The sequence below is a fragment of the Trichechus manatus genome, unplaced genomic scaffold (genome assembly GCF_000243295.1).
Source record: "Trichechus manatus latirostris isolate Lorelei unplaced genomic scaffold, TriManLat1.0 scaffold00030, whole genome shotgun sequence".
In the NCBI taxonomy this organism is placed as follows: Eukaryota; Metazoa; Chordata; class Mammalia; order Sirenia; family Trichechidae; genus Trichechus; species Trichechus manatus.
In genome coordinates this window covers 13622287-13644243 of record NW_004443966.1, presented here as the reverse complement: position 1 = coordinate 13644243, position 21957 = coordinate 13622287, and the positions used below count along the sequence as shown (strand labels likewise).

The 21957-nt window shown below is 37.9% G+C and overlaps 1 protein-coding gene across 4 annotated transcripts in view; it reads right to left on the bottom strand.

The window, feature by feature from the left end:
* Positions 1-21957, bottom strand: part of PIAS1 (protein inhibitor of activated STAT 1) — a 123571-nt gene that overhangs the window by 43611 nt on the left and 58003 nt on the right. For all 4 annotated transcript variants that reach the window (XM_004374692.2, XM_023729756.1, XM_023729755.1 and 1 more), the window contains 2 exons: positions 2748-2832; positions 2440-2487 (listed from right to left, as the gene is read on the bottom strand). In XM_004374692.2, coding sequence (XP_004374749.1) covers positions 2440-2487; positions 2748-2832 — 133 coding nt within the window. The remainder of the gene's footprint in view (positions 1-2439; positions 2488-2747; positions 2833-21957) is intronic.

Here is a 21957-nt window from a genome sequence, read left to right as displayed (position 1 = left end):
ATGTCTTCAGTGCAGGGTCTTCCTTCAGTAGCACCGGTTCTTGATCATATGCTACCTCCTGAAATGATTGAACGTCGATCAATTCTTTTTGGTACAGTGACTCTGTGTATTCCTTCCATCTTCTTGTGATGCTTCCTGCGCCGTTCAGTATTTTGCCCACAGAATCTTTCAATATTGCTATTCAAAGTTTGATTTTTTTCTTCAGTTCTTTCAGCTTGAGAATGTGGAGCATGTTCTTCTCTTTTGGTTTTCTAACTCCAGGTCTTTGCACATGTCATTATAATACTTTACTTTGTCCTCTCGAGTCGCCCTTTGAAATCTTCTGTTCAGCTCTTTTACTTTGTCATTTCTTCCTTTCAATTCAGCTACTCGACATTCAAGAGCAAATTTCAGAGTCTATTCTGACATCCGTTTTGGTCATTTCTTTCTTTCCTGTCTTTTTAATGACTTCTTGCTTTCTTCTTGTATGATGTCCTTGATGTCATTCCACAACTTTTCTGGTCTCGGTCAAAGGGACTAGGGATCCTTATAAGGTTAAAAATCACTGATCTATAAAGATTTTCTCAAAATATACAAGCTCACAGGATCATCTCTAACTCTAGGAAAATCTTCTATCATAGGCAAGTTTTTTTTACACTGCAACAATAGGAGGATGTCACAAAGTTTTTAATCAATTATTCCAATGCAGTAATAATTTTAAAACATGGACCCTGGCTGCCTGAAGCTACAAGAAGAGAATAATTTATTATGACAAGTTGGTTCCTACTCTACACTACCTGAACAAACTGAGGAGAAAAAAGAAAAAAGGGCAACAGCAGTGGAAAGTTGCTGTGAAGGAGTTCATGAGAAGGTGAAAACCAGGTACACAAATGACAACAGACTGGGAGTCTAACAGATGAATCACTGAGACTAATTCTGACAAACTTATTTTCATGCTTCAATATAAAATACTGAGGATAGTAACTAGATTTTTTATTTTAGAATTATGCTTTTAAACTTCATTTTAGTCTTGGGATCCTTTCTTCAAATGAAAACTTACCCAGAAGTCACACATGTGACATACAGATCAAAGTATAACGCTACTTTGGCTCAGTGTATGTGTGGGGAGTCGGGGGTAGATAAGAGATGGAGGAGGTAAAAAGGTAGCCAGAATGTGGATCCTTAAGGGTGGCTCCATGCAACAGTTTGAAAGCCACTGTTTTACAGGGTAATGTTACATATCAGTATGAGCAAGATGTAAATTGTTAAAGGCAGGAAGTAAAGATGATTTTAGCAATATATAATTAGTTATGATGGTATCATATTTAGTCCTTTAATTTATTCAGTCAAGAATAAAGTACCCAAATCTCTTGTACACGGGATAATCTTTGTCAGTGTCTTCCAAAACCAAGAGCTAGATTATCACTAGTCTACTGGGTTAAGGTTTTGTCATACTGTTCTATGGAATAAAAGCTAATCAAGTATAGTCACATCCTTTTTAAAATCTTTAACTCAACCTCTCCTCTGCTTTTCTCACTGTTCTCATCACACTATTTTAAAGCCCAGATCAGAGGTTTTCAAACTGTTTCACAAAGTTCTGAGCAGCTGCTTTAATCTCTTTTTTGACTCCTATTGTATTTCTAATTTGTACATACAAATTACTATCCGATTATTGAAACTAGGCTACCAGTTAGACTTATCCTCCCCAGGATTTAGGGAAAACACCTTATTGAAGAAAACAACTGTTTTCTATTTCCTCTTCAATTCCAATGGCAACAAGTATAGGGTGGGGCACTTAGGTTTACATGTGGATAATCATGAGTGATAAGAGCAGCATAAGATGGTTTATATAAGCAAGAAAAGACATTAACATAAAAGATTTCTTAAAGATAACCCTAAGAAGAAATGAGTAGACATAGAAAAAAAACTGAATAAGGGGCAGCTATGAATTCATGTTGGACAGTTTTCCATTAGTCTTTGCAAAACTACTGAGGTATCTCACATGGAATCTAAGAGAACATTTAAATTAATGATTTAAATACAGGACAAAGCAAATTACAATTTTTTTTTACTGTTGGTCCACGAGATACTGTAGACTTAATCTAAGTACTTGTTTCTTACCTACAGTAGTTTGCCTCTCATACAGGTAAGCACTTCGCTTTCATAAAACTTTGTATTTCTAAAGCGCTGATCACTATGACATATTAAGATATCATTAGCTGGAGCTTCTCAACCAACTGAGGGCAACCCAAGTAGAGAGATATGGTTAGACACAAGGTACATGACCTGCTATATTAAAAATCTGAGTTGGATAAAAATTAGGGTATCTCCTAACAGGAAGTTTTTCCTTACCTAAACATCTAAACTCAATACTCTCTCTATGCTGACTGAAAATTTAAAAAAATCTTTAAGGAATATTAACTTTTAAACTTTGGATATATATTGTAGTCAACACTGTACCTTAACTGGACCTGCACTGTGAAGTCACATTTGGTCCCAGAAATATCCCTAGAAAAGAGAGAATAAGAACTACAATTATTTTAAAATTTGCACATGAAAGTTGATTCAAAGATACTGTTACTCCAGAAAATTTTTCAAATTATCAGAGCTATAACTGTTCTTAGGGCAACTAACACACTATAATAATTTTAAGTACAAATATTGCATGATGTTAATACTCACCTAATACACTGTTTTTAAAAATCACTTCCTATAGACAAAACTGGGCTCAAATGTCAAACTGCAAGTTAAAGTTGAAGACAACTTACATGGAACTACTGATCTGCTGCACTTGTTGTGGTGTCAATGCAAATGCAAAACAGGTTTCTCGAAAGCGCTGACTGTTGTCTGATGCTAAAGAAGAAAAAAATTATAGTTTTCATTATACCTTCAATTTCACCAACAGAGAAGACAACAGCAAAAACACACTTATGCCTTTAATTAACTGGGGCGTATTCCAGGGTTTAGATAATAAGGTGATTAAAACACTGAAAAATAAGAAATATGCCAGCTGTACTGTAACAGAAATAGGCCCCAAAATAGCTAATTCCAGAAGCTAACCTATCAGGATTCAAATCCGGAAAATACAAATTCAAAGAAACACCAATAAAAAAAAATAATTATATTAAAAGCATCTAAGAAGCACACCTGTACTTTTATGAAAAAAATATGCCGATAACTAATTTTACTTAAAATAGAATAATATAAACCCATTTAAAGACTCATGGTCTGGGAGCTACGTAACAAACAAACTCCTTGAGCTCTGCACAGGGGAGATGACACTGGGTCTTCAAGACAATCTAAGAATTTTATCATATCTCAAATATCATACATAGTTTCTCCTACACTTAGATGACTTGACTTTAAAATTTGTTGTGACTGTCTCAAAGAAGAGTCACAAGAGGAATGAAAGGAAGAGAGTAAAGAGAGAGAAGAAAAGAAATGAGAGCAAGTGAGCAAGCAGGCAAGCACAGGTCAGTCTGCAGCAGGAAATTCTAAAGTATGTTGTTGCAAGGAACAATAGTTTGTTTTTTTTGTTTTTTGTCTAGCTTCTTTGATTCAGCTTAATGTTTCTGAGACTCAGCCATGCCGTTACATGTATCAGTAGTTCAGCTCCTTTTTATTGCTATCCACTATATGACCATAACACAATGTATTAATCCAATCTCCCCTTTGGGTTGTTTATAATTTTTTTTGCTAATATGAATAAAGCTGCCATAATATTTTTCTGACCCTGTTCTCTTTTCTTTTGGGTAAATACCTAGGAACAGAATTGACTCGTAAGGTTAGGGAACTTCATAAGAAATTGCCAAACTGTTTTCCAAAGTGTCAGCTGGTTTTTAATACATGTTACATGAAGGAAAAAACAACAAAACAGTGGTCGATACCCCTGGTACAAAACTTGGCACAACTCAGCACTGAATAACTATTTGTTGAATAAGTAAATACAAAAATTTAAGAAATAGCAGGTAAACTTTACTTTTCCAGAGTAATTCTATGGAACAAAAGGGTGCCTAAGAGGTACTGCCAAGGAATTCCTGTCCTATGGGCCATGTAAGATTTGTGCAGAAAAAGCAGCTGAATTTGCCTGGGTTTGATCTTATTTGCAAGCAACATGTCCTCTATAACTCCACCAAAACTACAGAATGTCATGTAGAAAAATCTGTACAAATGAATCACTATGAGAGGAAAAAGAAAGAGGAAAGAGCGCTGCTGATCTAGAATTTCATCTTAATACAGATATCTTTTATAGGTGAATAAAAGCTAGATTTGCGCTTCTGCTTTCTTATAGTCTTCAGCTTCCTTTTGGGATCTGGGCAGGTTTATTCTTAAAGAATCTATCCCCAAGGAACAGTTCCTAACCAGAAAAAGTCATCTTAATTGTGAAGTATCAGCCTGGCAATGGCCAGTAACTAAGGACCAAAACGTAGAAAAGCAGCCATTTCCCTCTGTCAAGGAAAGCAAGTAGTAACTCCTTTGCTTCTTAAAGAATGTATCAGTATAAAGATTTCAGTCCAGTAGGCTGAGCCTAATTTGGATTTTTGGCTCCATTCTGAAACAGTGTTAAAATAATTTCCCAAGTACAAAAATTCATATTCCTCGCTAGGCAAGATTTCAGAGTCTTTTTAGAATATGCCACTACAGTAAGTTTTGGACACACACACAGATTTACAAAGATACGACAAAAATAACAAGGTTGTTTTTCATGCCACATATAGAAATCAGGTTTATTATTTAATAATAGTCCCTGTTTAGTCATCTAGTGCTGCTGTAACAGAAATACCACAAGTGGATGGCTTTAACAAAGAGAAGCTTATTCTCTCACAGTCTAGTAGGCTGAAGTCTGAATTCAGGGACACCAGCTCCAGGGGAAGGCTTTCTCTCTCTGTCAGCTCTGGAGGAAGGTCCTAGTCATCAGTCTTCCCTTGGTCTGGGAGCATTTCAGCACAGGAACCTCAGGTCCAAAGGTCATGCTCTGCTCCCGGCACTTTTCTTGGTGGTATGAGCTGGCCCTGTCTCTCTGCTCGCTTCTCTCATTTATATCTCAAAAGAGATTGGCTCAAGACACTATCTAATCTTGTAGGTCTCATCAATATAACTGCCACTAATCCATCTTATTACATCATAGTGATAGAATACATAACACACAGGGAAATCACATCAGATGACAAAACGGTAGACAATCATACAATACAGGGAATCATGATCTAGCCAAGCTGACAGATATTTTGGGGGGACACAATTCAATCCATGACAGTCCCTTATTTTACATCTTCTTTTATATATAGAAAGTAATGCTCATGAAGGAACCCTTGCGGTGAAGTGGTTAAAGCACTCGGCTGCTAACTGAAAAAGTCGACAGTTCAAACTCACCAGCAGCTTCATGAGAGAAAGATGTGGCAGTCTACTGCCATAAAGATTTACAGCCTTGAAAACCCTATGAGCCAATTCTACCCTGTCCTACAGGGTCATTATGAGTCAGAACCAACTTGACAGCAATGGGTTTGGGTTTGGTTAATGCTCATGAGGTTGGTACTTCTTATTTGGAAAAGAATCTTTCACACTATGTAGATATGAGGCTTAACTGCTGCTACAAATACAACAGCCAGTGAAGACTTTATAGCTTTTGTCTTAGATAACAAGCTATCTATAAACTCTTCTGACAGTGAATTAAGCTATTATTAAACCAAAGGAGGGGCAGGGAACAGTTGCCTTTAATCAATTCTGACTCATGACAACCCCATGTGTTGCAGAATAGAACTGTGCTCCATATGGTTTTCATGGCTGTGACCTTTCAGCAGCAGATCGCCAGGCCTTTCTTCTGAGGTGCCATTCAGGGACTCCAAGCTATCATTAGCCCTTTCAAAACAGTTTAGGCCAAAATCATAGAATCACAGAAATCTTAATACTTAAGAGGCTTCGTCATCTAAAACAATGGCCTCCAATGTTGGGGGAATGCATTTCAGTGGGTACAGGAAAAGTATCTTTCTAACTATAAAATAGAAGCTTAAAAAGGTTTATATTTTATATAAAATCTAAAATCTAATTTACGACCCATGGAGCGAAAAAGTCGAGTGCCTTTGTGCAAGAGGCTTCCTGGTGGAGTGGGGTGCCTTTGGGCACTTATCGGTGAAGCTACGCCTGCCAACCCATGCAGAAAGACAGCTGAGTGCTGTCTGGCCAAAGTTTACTGGCAGAGGGGGGCTGCCTCCAGGCACTTACCAGAGCTAAAGAGCTTTGGAACACTTGCCCCAGAAGGCAGACACGGGTGGCGAGGCCCACGGGGTCGAGAAGCCAAGGAACCAGAAAGCAGAAGCTGAAGAGAAAAGGAACACAGGAAGCCAAGGTGCCTCAGTCTCAAAGGGTATGGCCGTGACCTATGGGGTATCAAAGGATGAAGCCATGGCCTCTGGAGTTTCTAAGGGTGGAGTTGCCACTCAGATGGACTTGGAGAATGGTGTGCCTAAAGCCAAGGGAGCAGAGTTGCCATTCCAGTATGCCTGGAAGGTAGAGCTAAAGCCCAGGGCTGAGGGGCCTCCACTCAGAATCCAGAGAGTGTGGCCAATACCTGAAGTCCAGAGGGCAGGGCCATTGCCTAAATGGTCTGAGAGAACAGAAGATTATTTTCAAGCCTTGAGGGCTAACGTAGTGTGTTTTGCTGACTTGCTTGGTGCCTGTTATCCCTTCTTTCCCTCCAATTTCTCCCATTCATAATGGAAATGTCTAGCTTGCGTCTGTTCCACCACTGGACTTTGGAAGCAGATAAGTTGTATTTTAGATTTCAGATGAAGAATTTTTGGATTTTGGATTTGGAATTGATTCAAGACTTCTGCTATGATATGATCGGATGAATGTGTTTTACGTGTCGCAAGGACATGAATTTGGGGGGGCCAAACGGTGGAATGTCATGGACTGAACTGTGTCCCCCAAAAATACATGTATCAATTTGGCTAGGTCATGATACCCAGGATTGTGTGACTGCCCACCATTTTGTCATCTGATGTGATATTCCTATGTGTTGTAAATCCTATCTCTTTGATGTTGAAGACATGGGATTAGTGGCAGTCATGTTAATGAGGCAGGACTCAAGATACAAGATTGGATTGTATCTTGAGCCAATCTCTTTTGAGATATAAAAGAGACAAGAGAGCAGGGAGACATGGGGACCTCATACCACTAAGAAAGCAGCACCAGGAGCAGAGCATGTCCTTTGGACCTGGGCTTCCTGTGTGGAAAAGCTCCTAGACCAGGGGAAGATTGATGACAAGGATCTTCCCCCAGAGCCAACAGAGAGAAAGCCTTCCCCTGGAGCTAGCACCCTAAATTTGGACCTCTAGCCTACTAAACTCTGAGAGTATAAATTTCTCTTTGTTAACAACAAAAAATCTAATTTACTAAAAATAATCAAAAATGTTATGCAAAATCTTAATTTTTATAAATTTTCATGTATGTTTTATAATATACACAATGCTAATAAAATACTTTTATATATAATAGATCTATAAATATGGTGTACACTCAATTATTTTGCTGACAGGTGCATGTGGTCAAAAAAAATTGCTGATCACTTATCTAGAATTCAGTTTTCCTTTCAACCCTTCCATTTATTCTCTGTTTGAACCTTTTGAGATGGAGGAGAAGTGGTCATTACTTTGTCATGCAGAAAATGGTTGGTGATGGACAGTTTAAGTTTAAGAAAGCTTGCAACCTTACTGAGGGTAGCAAAGCATCGTGGAAAGAGATACCGAGTTCACACAGACTTAGATTCCAAACTGGTTTTGTCACTTATGTGCCATGTGACCTCAGGTACTTATCCAATCTGACCAATCTGAGTCTATTTCCTCCAATATTTAAACATATACTCATACCCTCAGAGTTACTTTGAAGAATATAAATGAGGTAATGTACTTAACCAACCCGTCAGTGGTTGTACTTTGGTGGCTTTCATGTTGCTATGATATTATGCCACTGGTATACCAGCAAGGTCATCCAGGGTAGACAGGTTTCAGTGGAGCTTTTAGACTGAGACAAACTAGAAAGAAAGGCCTGGCAATCTACTTCCAAAAAATCAGCCAATGAAAACATTACAGATCACAAGAGAACACTGTCTGACTCGCTTGCTTTAGACATGTCATCAGGAGGTATCACTTGCTAGAAGAGGATATCACATTTAGTGAAGTAGAGGGCCAGTGAGGGAGACCCTCGGTGAGATGGACTGGTGTAACAGCCACAATGATGGCTATCGTGAGGATGATGCAGGGCTGGGTGTTGTACATAAGGACATACATAAGTCAGAATCGCCTTGATGGCATCTGTCTTCTATTTACCTAATGTATTTAAAACAACCAACAATTTCATTTTCTGTCTCCTTTCCTCCTTACACCGTTATACTGAATCAAAGAATATACTGCTTTAACTTCCACTGATATAGCAGCGCTGGACTAATCTCACTACTAGTGATAGCTGTTCTTCATATATCTGAAGACAGCATAAATATGTCCCTCCTTCTCCACTGACTCTCCTTCCACTGTATTTCTGGCAAGATTTCAAAATTACTCAACATTCTGATCTTCCTCCTCTGGACATAACTCTGGTCGTCACACCGTGACAGCCACAACAGAACACACTCTATAGTATACACTCATTTATTCAAAACATTTGCTGCCCTTCTGTGCTGGCCCATCCCCATAAGAAGATTATACCTCCAGCGCACTGATATCAGCCTTGGCCAATGAAATGTGAGCGGAAGTCTACCACTTCCAAGCATAAGCTTTAAGAACTACCTTGTGGTTTCACCATCTTTTTTTCCCCACTAACTTGATCCCGGAGTGAAAAGAACATAGAGTCAGCCAACCTGCAGCTAATAAATAATGCAAGTGAGAAATAAAGCTTTGTTAGCCATCGAGATTTAGGGCTGCTTGCAGCTGACTAATATATTATCACATGTGGTGTGAGTAAAACACTATATCATTATTAACAACTGTCTAGGGCCTTAGATATATTATTGCTAAGCTACATACAATCATGAAGAAAAGATATCAGCCCCTTTTTCAGATGAAGAAATTGAAGTTTAGAGTAGTTACATAACTTGTCAAAGACCGACACTTCTTAAGTAGGAGAAACAGAATTCAAACTCAGATTTACACATCTCCAAAGCCTATGCTCTTCTCATAACATCAGTGTATTAGCTCTCCCCTGATCTGGGTGCTATACTTTTCATCATTGCTGTCTAGCATTTTACTGGATCACAGAAAATAGGGGAAAAAATTACCTACTATCCTCTCATTATAACAGATTCTCATTTTTATGTATTTCCTTCCAGTCATTTTTACATCATATTGCATATGCAGTTTGAAAGCTTGCCTTAAAAAAATACTCATCACATTTTTAAATTGACAGTCTCTATTACCATATTTTAATAGTTGCATTGTATAGAAAATTTCAATTAATCCCTTAATTAGTTTTTTTAGGTTGTTGCTAATTTTCATTATTTGAAAAAACTTTGTAAACATCTTTGGGCTTATAGGTTTGGTTTTTGTTGGGGGTAGGAGCAGATTATTGTTTTCTCTGGATCAATTCCCAAATGTGAGATTTCAGGGCCAAAAAGCATGAAGATTTTTATGAATCTTGACATGTCACCAGAGTGCCTTTCACATGGTTGTAGCAATATATAAGACTAACAGCAAACTGCATCTATCAGTTGTAACAATATGTAAGACTAAGAGCAAATTGCATCTACTGGTTGTAACAATATGTAAGACTAATAGCAAATTGCATCTATTAATTGCACTGTATTCTGGCCAGCATGGGAGTTGTTGCTAATTTAATGGGTAGATCCTGGTAGCAACTCCTCAGTAGTTTAATTTGGATTTTAAAAAATTTCCATGTTTCTTTACTTGTTAACTTCCTATTTAGTTAACTGTCCAATTTTGCCCTATGCTGACTTCATATATAATAATATTAAATCTTGGAAATTTGCAGCAAATATTCCCTGCAATCTGCTGTCTTTTCATTTTGGGTCCATTTTTCAATGATACAAAAGTTATATATTTATGTAGTCTAGTCTGTCGATCATCTCCTTTGTAAATTCTTCTACAATTTTTATGCTTATTCTTCTTCTGTCTTAGTTTCTTAGTGCTGCTGTAACAGAAATACCACAAATAGGTGGCTTTAAAGAATAGAAATTTATTTTCTCACAGTTCAGGAAGCTAGAAGTCTCAACTCAGGGCAGCTGCTCTAAGGAAAGCTCTGGGGGAAGATCTTTGTCTCTGTCAGCTTCTTCCCCTCAGTTCCTTGGCAATTTCCACTGACACCTCTCTTTTCCCTATTTGTGCTTGCTGGCTTCTGTGGCTAATCTGCTCTTTTTACATCTCAAAAGTGATTACGTTTAAGATGAACCCTATACACCCATATGGTCTCATTAACATAACAAGGAAAACCCTATTCCCAAATGGTATTACATCCACAGGTATAGAGGTTAGGATTCCAAAACATATCTTGGGGAGACAAAATTCAATCCATAACACCTTCTAAAGTTCAATCAATACACAATTCAATTCTTTGGCTTGTTGTTTCTATGTAATTATTTAATCCATCTGGAGCTTATTTTAGTATGTGATTTTTTAAAAACCTAAATTTCTTTTACTCCAAATCTCTTAGAGTTATATCAACACCATTTGTTATTAACCCTTTCATTCCCTATTGATACATATGCTTCCTTTATCATATATTAAATCCTTATATTCAACAGGTTCCATTTCTAGACTAACTTTCCACTGGTCTTTTTTATCCCGATGCCGGTATTCTTTTTTTTTTTTTAATGTTATAGCTTCACTATATTTTAACATCTTATAGCTAGGCTGCCCTCTATCCATTCTTTTTTTTTTGCTCCAAAACTTTAACATGGACTCAAATATTTACCCTTCTAGTATTATACAGAATTACAAGTGGTACAAATGGTTAACATGCTCAGCTGCTAACCAAGAGGCTGGAAGTTTGAGTCTACCCTGAGGCATCACGAAAGAAAGGCCTGGTGATCTGTTTACAAAAACTCAGTCATTAAAAACCCTAAGGTTTGACACAGGTGGGGTCACCAAGAATCAGAGGTGACTTGACAGCAACTTTTTAAAAATGTATTATTTTGAGAGCTTTATATCTTGATATCTTTAATCCTGGAGTTTGTACTCATGTCTATTTATTCATATCCTCAAGGTTTTGTCACTTCTATCATATAAATATTAGTTACAGTTCCCATTAAGATCACTGTTACTCCAAATATCTGTCAATAGGAGAATGACTGAATGAATATTAACATAATGTAATTCCACAAACATTAACACAATGAAATTTCACTCCTAAATGTATACCCAAGAGACTTAAAAACAGAGACTCAAACAAAGACTTGTACACCAATGTTCACTGCAGCATTATTAACAATTGCCAAGAGGTGGAATAACCCAAGTGTCCATCAAAAGATGAATGAATAAATAAAATGTGGTATATACATAAAATGAAGTATTATTCAGCCATAAGAAGGAATGAAGTTCTAATACATGCTACAACATGGATAAACCTTGAAAACATTATGCTAAGCGAAATAAGCCAGACATAAAAGGACAAATACTGTATGATACCACTTAGATGAAATATCTAGAATAGGCAAATTCATAGACAAAGTAAATTAGAGGTTACCAGGAGCTGGGGAGAGGGGAAAATGGGAAGTTACTGCTTACTGGGGTATAGCGTTTCTGAATAGGGTGATGCAAAAATTTTGAAAATAGTAGTGATAGTTGCACAACCCTGTGAATGCAACTAAAGCCACTGAACTGTGTACTTAAAATCTGTTAAAATAGCAAGTTTATTTATTTTATGTATTTTTACCACAATTAATAATAATAATAATAGTTCACAGACCTAAATGTAAAACCAAAAACCGTAATACTTCTAGGAGAACACAAACAAGAAAATCTTTGTAACCTTGGGTTAGGTAAAGCTTTCTTAAGATATAATACCAAAGGCACAATTCTTTTTTCTTCTTTAAATTGATGATTTGGACTTCATCAAAATTAAGGACTTAGGGAACACTGATCTTCTGTTAAGGGTGCTGGAAAAATTCAGGAATCCTTAACGGTGATGGTTGAACAACATGATGAATGTAATTAATATCACTGAACTGTATAGGTAAAGGCTGTAGAAATGGCAAATGTTCTGTTACCTACATACTTACCACAATTAATTTTTTTTTTTTTTAAGAACTTCTGCTCTTGGAAAGACACTAGTAAAAGAATGAAAAGACAAGCCACAGACTGACAAAATATTTACAAACTGCATATCCATTAACGGACCTATATTTAGCATACAGAAATAACTCTTACATATCAGTAACAAGAAAACAATCTAGTAAAATTTAAAATGGGCAAAAGATCTGAACAGACACTTCACCAAAGAAGATATATGAACAGCCAAAGAGCACATTAAAAGATGCTCAGCATCATTAGTCTGTGCGAAATGCAAATTAAAACCATAATGCAATACCACTACACATCTATTAGAATGTCTAAAATTAAAAACGTGATGATACCAACTGTTGGTAAGGATGCAGAGCAACTGGAACTCTCACACTGCTGGTGGGAATGTAAAATGACACAATACTTTCAAAAACAGTTGGCAGCTTCTTCAAAAGTTAAACCAGCACCTATGGTAAGATCGACCTATTCTACTCCTAGGTATCTTATCCAAGAGAAATAAAAGCATATAACCCCATACAAAGATTTGGGCACAAATTTTCATAGCGAGTTTTATTTTCAATAAGCAAACTGGAAACAACCCATACATCTACCAACAGGTGAATGAATAACAAACTGCTACAGCCATACAGAGAAATACTACTCAGTAATAAAAGGAATGGACTACTGAAATACATATGTATAAGTCTCAAAATAATAATACTCAGTGAAAGAAGCCAGACCAAAAAAGAAAGAAGATTCTATTATATAAAACTCTAGATAATGCAAACTAATTTAATGTGACAGAAAGCAGATCAGTGGTATTCTAGGGACTAGGGTGGGGATGAAAGAGGCAGCAGAGAGAGAATGCTAAGGGACATGAGGAACTTTTGGAGGGATAATAGAGATGCTCATTATCTTGATTGTGGTGATGGTTTCACACTTGTCAAAAATTATCAAATTGAACAAGACAAGGGTGCCCACTCTCACCACTTCTATTCAGTGTTGTATTAGAAGTCCTCGCCAGAGCAATAAGACAAGAAAAAGACAAGGTATCCAGATTGGAAAAGAAGTAAAATTATCTCCATTCACAGATGATTTGATCCTATGTACAGAAAATTCCAAAAGAGTCCACAAGAAAACTTCTAGAGCTAATAGAGAAATTCAGCAAAGTTGTAGAGCACAAGGTCAACAAACAAAAATCAGCTGAGTTTCTATATACCAGCAATGAGAAACCTGAAAGGGAAATTAGGGAAAACAATTCTATTTACAATAGCATCTAAAATAATAAAATATCTAGGAATAAATCTAACCAGGGATGTGAAGGACTTATACAATGAAACTATAAAACACTGCTGAAAAAGATTAAAGAAGACTTAAATAAAATGAAAAATGTTCCATGTTCATGGATTGGAAGACTTAATACTGTTAAGATGTCAATACTACCTAAAACACAGATTCAACACAATCTTGATCAAAATTCTAACAACCTTCTTTACAGAAATAGAGAAACCAATCCTCAACTTTATATGGAATGGCAAGAGGCCCTGAACACCTAAAATAACATTGAAAGAGAAGAACAAAGTAAGAGGACTCACACTTCTTGATTTTAAAACGTACTGTACAGCTACAGGAATCAAAACAGCCTAGTACTGGTGTAACAATAGACACAAAGACCAATGGAATACAACTGAGAGTCCAGAAATAAACCCACACATCTATGGTCAACTGATTTGTACAAGAGTGCTAAGTCCATCTGATGGGGAAAGAAGAGTCTCTTCAATAAATGGTGCTGTGACAACTGGATTTCCACATGCAGAAAAACGAAACAGGATCCATGCCTCACACCATACACAAAAACAAATTCAAAATGGATTAAGAACCTAAATGTGCAAACTAAAACTAAACTGAAGGAGGAACAACTCAGAAAAGGAGGGTGGGAACTGTTGCACAATTTGAAGAATGTAATCATGTCACTAATTTGTACATACAGAGACTGTTGAATTGGTATATGTTTTGCTGTGTATATTCAACAACAAAACAAATAACATCCAGAAAATTTTTTTTTATCAAATTGTACAGTTTAAATATGTGCAGCTTATGAATGTCTAGGCTACTTCAACAAAGCTGTTCTTTAAAAAAAGTGGCTAAGGAAAATGGCACAAAGAAAAAAAGATGGGGAGAAGACAACAAAACCCTAGGGAACTAGTGCCAACATTTAAGATTCAGGTCAAGGAAGAAATGCCCAAAAACACAGAAGGAAAAGCAGAGGGAAATGGTATCTTTGACATCAAAGACAGGAGTAGACAGTGTTAAATCCCACAGAGTCAGTTAAGATAACAACTGAGAACTGGATTTAACAACCAGTAAGTCACAGGCACTCTTGGCTGGGCTGTTTCAGTGGAATGGTAGGTGAAGAAGCCAGACTGCAAATGATGTGAGGTGTGAATGGCTTGTTAAGTCACTGATTTTAGCACTTAAGGAGATCTTTAATAGTTTTCAAATCTGCAATAGGAAATTATATTAGTATCTCAGGTTTGTTGATTACTTATTGTACTGCTTTGAATAACAGAAACCGATCGTGAACGTCCCCAAAGTTGTACAACATACAGTAACTTGAAACTTTGGTGGGAAGAGAGTGGCTCAGCCTCTCACTGTGGCCTGAACTGTTCTGTGCTTGTCGTGAGCAGCTCTTATTAAGAGTAAAAACAGCAGTCACTCAAATTTTCACTTCTCCTATGCTTCATTTTAGGGGAAACATGAAATGTTCTAGTGGTATTCATAAATTTAGGTAATTACAAAGGTCATGAGGTCATCTCTTATGGATATTAAGGGTTTATTGTACTTACAAGGGAAGACTTTCAACTATCTCCCCCCCTATTAATTATGAAAGTTTCATCTGTAAGAAAAGCATTGCCCACAATAACCAGAAGGATATAATTATAATTCAAAATACAACAAATGTACAGAGAGAAAGTCAAAGCTTTAGAAATTTGGCCTTTTTGTCTCTTTTTTTTTTACATATTGCTCCACAGAGAGATGAACTAGACCAAAGAGAAAGAGGAATCATGTTACAATTTACATAAACTCAAAACATTGGAAGGTAAAACCTAGATATATAAAATAAACAAGGTTATTGAGATTCTGATGATAGAAACACTGAGCTAATCTAAGTGCCTGTACTTTCAACTGCTCTAAAAATATTCGCTATTCCACCTCACCAGCAGAAAGAAAAGCTAAAAATAGTCATCTTTCTGTTATAGAATATTTCTCGCTATCTTGGGGAAAGTGAAACTAAAGTACCTATCTACAAATGTAAGCCTTAAAATCTTTAATGAACTCTCTGGTTTATTCAAACAAACAAACAAACCTGGACTACTATGTAATTTTTAAAAATATAGTTGGAATGCTATCATTTCATCATTAGACTGCCAACTACCATTAAGACAGAAGGCGGCGGAAAACTATTTCCTCTAATAAAAGGAATATACTGAATCATTAACAAATTCACACTGCTTTGACTACTTCATCTTTAAAGTGGGAACTTTTTTTTACAAAAGAATATTTAATGACATAACAGCATGGTCATAACATATTAAATGAAAACAAGCAAGCTATAAACTTGAAACATACTACATAAGCAAAATTATTTACACATCTATGATTGAAAGAAGATCAAAAAAGGCAGTAAAAATTGAGTTCTTTGTAATTTCTACCCTTCAAATTCTTCACACTGACACACAGCGGCTGATGGATTTGAACTGCCAACCATTTGGTTAGCAGCTGAGCTTTTAACCACTGTGCCACCAGGGTTCCTTTTCGGTGTTTTTTTTAGGGGTACAAAACCAATGTATGGTGCAATTAATCGCTTTTGTATGACCTCTCTCACCATGGTCTTGTAACATCCACAAAATGATTGGGTGGGACTGTGCAAATAAGCTGCTTTTGGCCCACCAATGAGACTGGACAGCACTGCTAGTAACGCAAGGTGCATGGTGCCCTTGTACAGGTGGGACCATGTCAATAAGGTGTTTGGAACCCTAACAAGAGGACTGGTTAGTTTTGTCATCCTGCTAGGCTTAAACAGAGAGCCAATCCCAGAGCAGAGAGGGGACCTCACAACATCAAGGAGGAAGATCCCAGAGTGGAGCGTGTCCTTTGGACCCAGGGTCCCTGCAGGGAGAATCTCATAGACCCAGGAGGCAGAGAGAGAAAGCAGTAACACCACAGACGGTGCAAGATGGCAAGAAGCAGTGGCAGAGAAATGGCGGCAGCAGAACCAAGAGACTGGCATGACACAGTGCAGTGGGCTTCCTGGCCCTCAGAGCAAAGTGGCTACACTGGATGTGCCCACCCACAGAACAAGACAGCTGAGCGTCCTTGGGCAGGATGCTTCCGGGCAGAATAGGGTGCCTCTGGGCACTTATCAGAGAAGCTAAAGAGCTCTGTAACACTTGCATGAGCAGGGCAGACGCCAGGCTGAGGGACCGAGGGAGAGGCCTGCCTGCGGGCACGTTCAAAAAGCCGTCCTGACTGAAGAACTGTATCCTGAGTCGTTCTTGATCCTAAATTGTATCCTGTTACTTCCCCATAATCATGAGTATTGTCTGTGAGTTCTGTGTGGCCATTGCAACGAATTACCAAACTCAGCAGAGAAGCAGACAGTGCTGTAGGAGGGACGGCTGACATCAGAATTAGCGAAAAGGTTGGAGGGTGGAGGTATGTTTGAGTTTTACCTCAGAGGAATCAGCCTTGGGCTGATGTTGATCTTCCCCCCTGAAGTCAGAGGACCTGTGATGCCACTGCACCATTTTTACACTATGTAATAACTCTGTGTGTCTCTGCGTGTGTGTAAAATACAACTATGATATTGTATTACTAGATTTTAAGAATTTTCATGGTGGCAAATATTTCACAATAAAACCTAGCTAAAATTCTCTGAGGTAAAACAAAACTTACACGTGAATTTTTCCACCTATATAGAACAGAAATGACCAATACAAAGAAACAGGAAACAGCAATTGCAACACGCAATATACTACTGGACTTCAGCTCTACAAAACCCTTTGATTTCATTTTATCACACCCTAATTGCAGGTTGGGAGTCGCTGGGTGGCGTGAACAGTTACTTAAGCACTCGACTACTAACCAAAATGTTGGTGGTTTGAACCCATCCAAAGGCACTAACGAGACAGGCCTGGCAATCTACTTCTGAAAGGTCACAGCCTTGAAAACTCTATGGAGCAGTTCTATTCTGCACACACAAGGTTGCCATGAGTTGGAACTGACTGGACGGGAACTAACAACAACGGGGTCCTGATAGAGCCACCTTCGGTGAGCTTTCTATGCTTTTCATCATCTTTCTTCTGTGGAGTTCACCTCTACATGTTCTATTTATTTTGTTGTTATATTACTTCTCAGATAGTTTTACTGAGTTAGTAGCTGGCCTCTTGGTAGAATTAACCAAACCAAGCCTGTAGAGACTCCTGGGCAACTTTGCAGCTAAAAGCATGGTAAATATTTCATCTGGTCCATCTATTTTCTCCCAGCTGGCAGGCCATCAAGCTATTTTAAGTCCAGTGGGGTTAAGAAACAGGACTGGGTCAGAACAAGCCAGTCAGATATGAACCAAGTCAGATTATCAGTATTTGAATGCAAAAACAGAAAAAGTCAAATATAATTGGAAAGTTAGTTTTTTCTCTTTTTTCCAAAAATTTCTTTTGGTTTTCTTTCTTCTTATTTCTGTGGTTGTTAAAACAAGCATTCTAAGCTAGGGGGGAAAAATACTTTAATTCTGCTACTTGATGATAGCAGCCGAAAAGCATTTTGCTGTATATTCTTCCAGACATTTTCCTATACATACATATGTATGTATATCCAAATGAGTGTAATATACACACAACTGCCCACAAAACTGTACTGAATAATACTTTTCTCAGAAATATATCATAAAAATCTTTCTATGTCAATAAATATATCTATGTCATCATTTTAAGTGGATACATAGTATTCTATTATACAGATGCACCGTAATTTAACTGATCTCTCATCGCTAGACATTTTGGGTATTTTTTTCAATTTTCTTCCTTCCAGAATCAATGCCTTAATGAATCCCTCCCTCCCTCTCTCTCTCCTTTCCTCCCTCCTTCCTTTCTTCCTGTGTGTGTGTCTGCCTGTGTATGACTTTTATTTCCTTAGGGTATTCTCTTAGAAACAGAATGGCTGGGTCAAAAGATACATACATTTCTAAAGCTTTTGTTCAAGTTGCCAAATTGCATCCAGAAATGCTGTACCAATTTTCACCTGCGTAAGCAAGGAGTATATGAAGAGTTCTAAATTTCCTTGCCAACAATAGGCAGCAGATGAGAAACATCTTATTGTCTGAAATTTGCATGTGTATGAATACTACTCTAGAAGTTGATTACTTTTCATATACTTACTGGCTTTCTTGTGTTGTGAACCACCCTATTCTGCTGTAGTAGTCGTCTTTTTTTTAAAATTTCATTCCTTAGAACTGAGAAATGACCACTGATTTTAGTGATGTAACAATCATTGATGACCTAGATAACAGCAGTTTCTTTGGAATGGGCCAGGTTAAAATCTACTTGGAAAGGGTTCATGAGAGAAACAGAGGACAAAGGTGGGAGACAGTGAATAGAGACATCCCTGGCAAGGAAATATGCAGTGAAGGAAAGGAAAGAAAATGGAGATGTAGCCGGAGAGTAATGAGCAGAAAAGTAGTTTATTTTTTAAGATGAGAAAATCAGCATAAAGTTGCATGTTAGTGGGAATGATCTATTAATGAGGGGAAAAGTTGATAATGTAGGAGAGAGGGGAAAGAATTACTATGCAATGCCCTCGAGTAAGGCAAGCGAGTGGGATCTAATGGACAAATATAGGGACTGATCTTAGCCCAGAGACCAGAGTTCATTCATGGTCACAGAAGAACACGTAATACAGCATACAGGCAGAAATGTGGGTATAGGATATATATGATGGTGGAAGCTTTTAGAAGTTATTTTTTGACTGGTTCCATCTTCTCAATGAAGAAGAAACAGAAAGGAGAGCCATCAGCAGAGAGTTAGAGCAGAAGAAAAGTTGTCAGGAGTATGCAGTGAAAGAAAAAGGTATGAAAAATGGTCATCTACGGAAGTGGGAGGGTGAATGGACTAGGGAAATACTGTATGATTGCTAGGTAGGATAAAGCCGCTCGCCAAAATTATTTTTAAGAGTCCTTCATATATTAAAGATATGTAACACAGTCATGGATTGCAAATATTTCCCCTCAACGGCAATGGGTTTGGTTTTTTGGTTTTGGTACCATATATGTAGGTATTATGTTTTATATGTGGTATGGCACACACCCTTTTTCAAAATTCCCTTGGCTACTCTTTTTTTCTTCTTCTTCTAGATTATACCGGACATATTAGTTATGGTGCTTGCCACACCCAACTTCCTTCTAGGTGAATCTTCCCAGCCCACACCTCCTACCAGGGAAGTATCTCTAGGCTGTTTGCTGCACTGAGCGGTCAGCCACGAGTAAGACAAAACCCGCTGCCATTGAATTAATCCTGACTCATAGCCACCCTATAAGACAAAGCAGAACTGCCCCATAGGGTTTCCAAGGAGCAGCTGTTAGATTCGAACTGCGGACCTTTTGGTTAGCAGCCAGGCTCTTAACCACTGTGCCACCAGAGCTCCCAGGGAGCATAATTTTCCTAGGGATGGCCATTCACACGCTTTTGGGCAACGCATAAAATAACTAAGCCTGAAGGGATTTGTTCATTATCAACAGATTAACTAAAATCAATCCAAACTAGCTTCTTCCAGGATTTGCAATCTGGAACATGAAAGGTCTCTGAGACTAGCCGCCAGAGACAAACAGAATAGACAGACAGATGCGGAGGTGCCACAACAGGAAAGCATATAACTAGCCAGAGAAAGTACATAATCATAACTTTCTGATTCTAGTTTTAATTCCTATATATCCCTACAATAAACTTTTCTTAGGTGACCTGGAAGTATTATTATCAGAACAGAAAGGTCACAGCCTTGAAAACCCTATGGAGCAGTTCTACTCTGCACACACGGGGTTGCCATGAGTTGGAACCAACTCGACTAACAACAACAATCATAATGAACCTCAAGACTTTTCCTGGGAATGCTGAGACAAAGACTTTACCTTTTTTGGCTAGATTTTTAATCTGAAAGGATTCCTGGGAAATGCTGGGAACCACACAAAGCCTAAAAATGGGACCAACATCAAGGAAGCAGAGCCAAGAAATGGAGCACATGAAAACAGTTTCACAAACATTCATTCAATAAATATATACTGAGCACCTAATATGTGTAAGATATTATTTTAGGTGCTTGAAGTATATCAATGAACAAGAGACTAAAACCTCTGTCCTTATGGCACTTACATTTAATGGAGACAGAAAAATAATACACATAATAAATAAAGTATGTTAGAAAGTGGTAATCCTTATGGAAAAAAATTATTGTTGTTAGTTGCCATCCAGCTGATTCTGACTCATGGCCACCCCATGTGTGCAGAGTAGAACTGGGCTCCACAGATTTTCAAGGTTGTAACCTTTTGGAAGTAGATCGCCAGGCCTGTCTTCCAAGGCACCTCTGGGTGGGTTTGAACTACCAACCTTTTGGCTAGTGGCCACACGTTTAACCATTTGCGCCACCCAGGGAGCCATCATGGAAAAAATAGAGCAGGGTAATGGGGACTGTAGGGAATGAGGTGGTATTTTAAATAAAGCAGTCAGCGTAGGTCTCATAACCAATGTAATATATGACTTGAAGGAGGTGAAAGACATAGGCATGTCAAGGCCCTAAGGCAAGATGCCATGTATTTAAGGAACAGCAAGATTTAAGAACAGTGTGTTTACAGCCAAGTGAACAAAAGAATAGTAGTAGATGGTGAGATCAGACATGTAACGAAGATGGGGCCAGATTCTAATGATTTTGGATTTTACTGAGATGGGCGGCCAACGGAGAATTTTACAGAGAAATAACATGATTAGCTTACATTAAAAAGATGTAAAGGTAGAAGCAAAGATCAATATAATAATCCACGTGAGAGATGCTTGCTGAAGTTTTTGGCCTGAGCAACCAGAGGAGGAAGATCCCCCAACCCAAGAGGGAGAAGACTGTAGGTAGAGTTAGTTTTGGGAGGAAGAACAGAAGTTCAATATTGGACACGTTAAGTTTGAGATTGATATCTGAATGGTGATATACAGTAGGCAGTTAGATGAGACTCTGGAACTCATGAGAGGTTCTGACTGGAGATATAAATTTAGAGTCATCAGTATTTAAATACTATTTAAAGTCTTGACACTGGATAAGATCATCAAGGAAATAAGTGTAGAAAAAGAGGTCTGGGAAGAAAAGGAGGAATAAGCAAAGAAGTCTAAGAAATGAGTAGCAAGAAAAGGAGGAAAATCAAGACTGTCTTGGAAGTGAGAAAATGTCGCAAGTAGGAGAACCTGATGAACTGAGTCAAACGCTGCTAATATTTCAGGTAAGATGGGGCCTAAGAATGGATCACAGGGTTTGGCATCATAGATCGTCTTGACAAGGGAAGTTTCAGTGGAGTACATTGAGCCAAAGTCTGAATGCAGTGGGCTAACAGGAGAATGGAAGGTGAGGAATTAGAGACAGCACCTACACAAAAGACTCTTTCAAGGAATTTTGCCTTGAAGGCAAAGAGAGAGTGTCAAGAAAAGAATCTTGGTGGTATTCA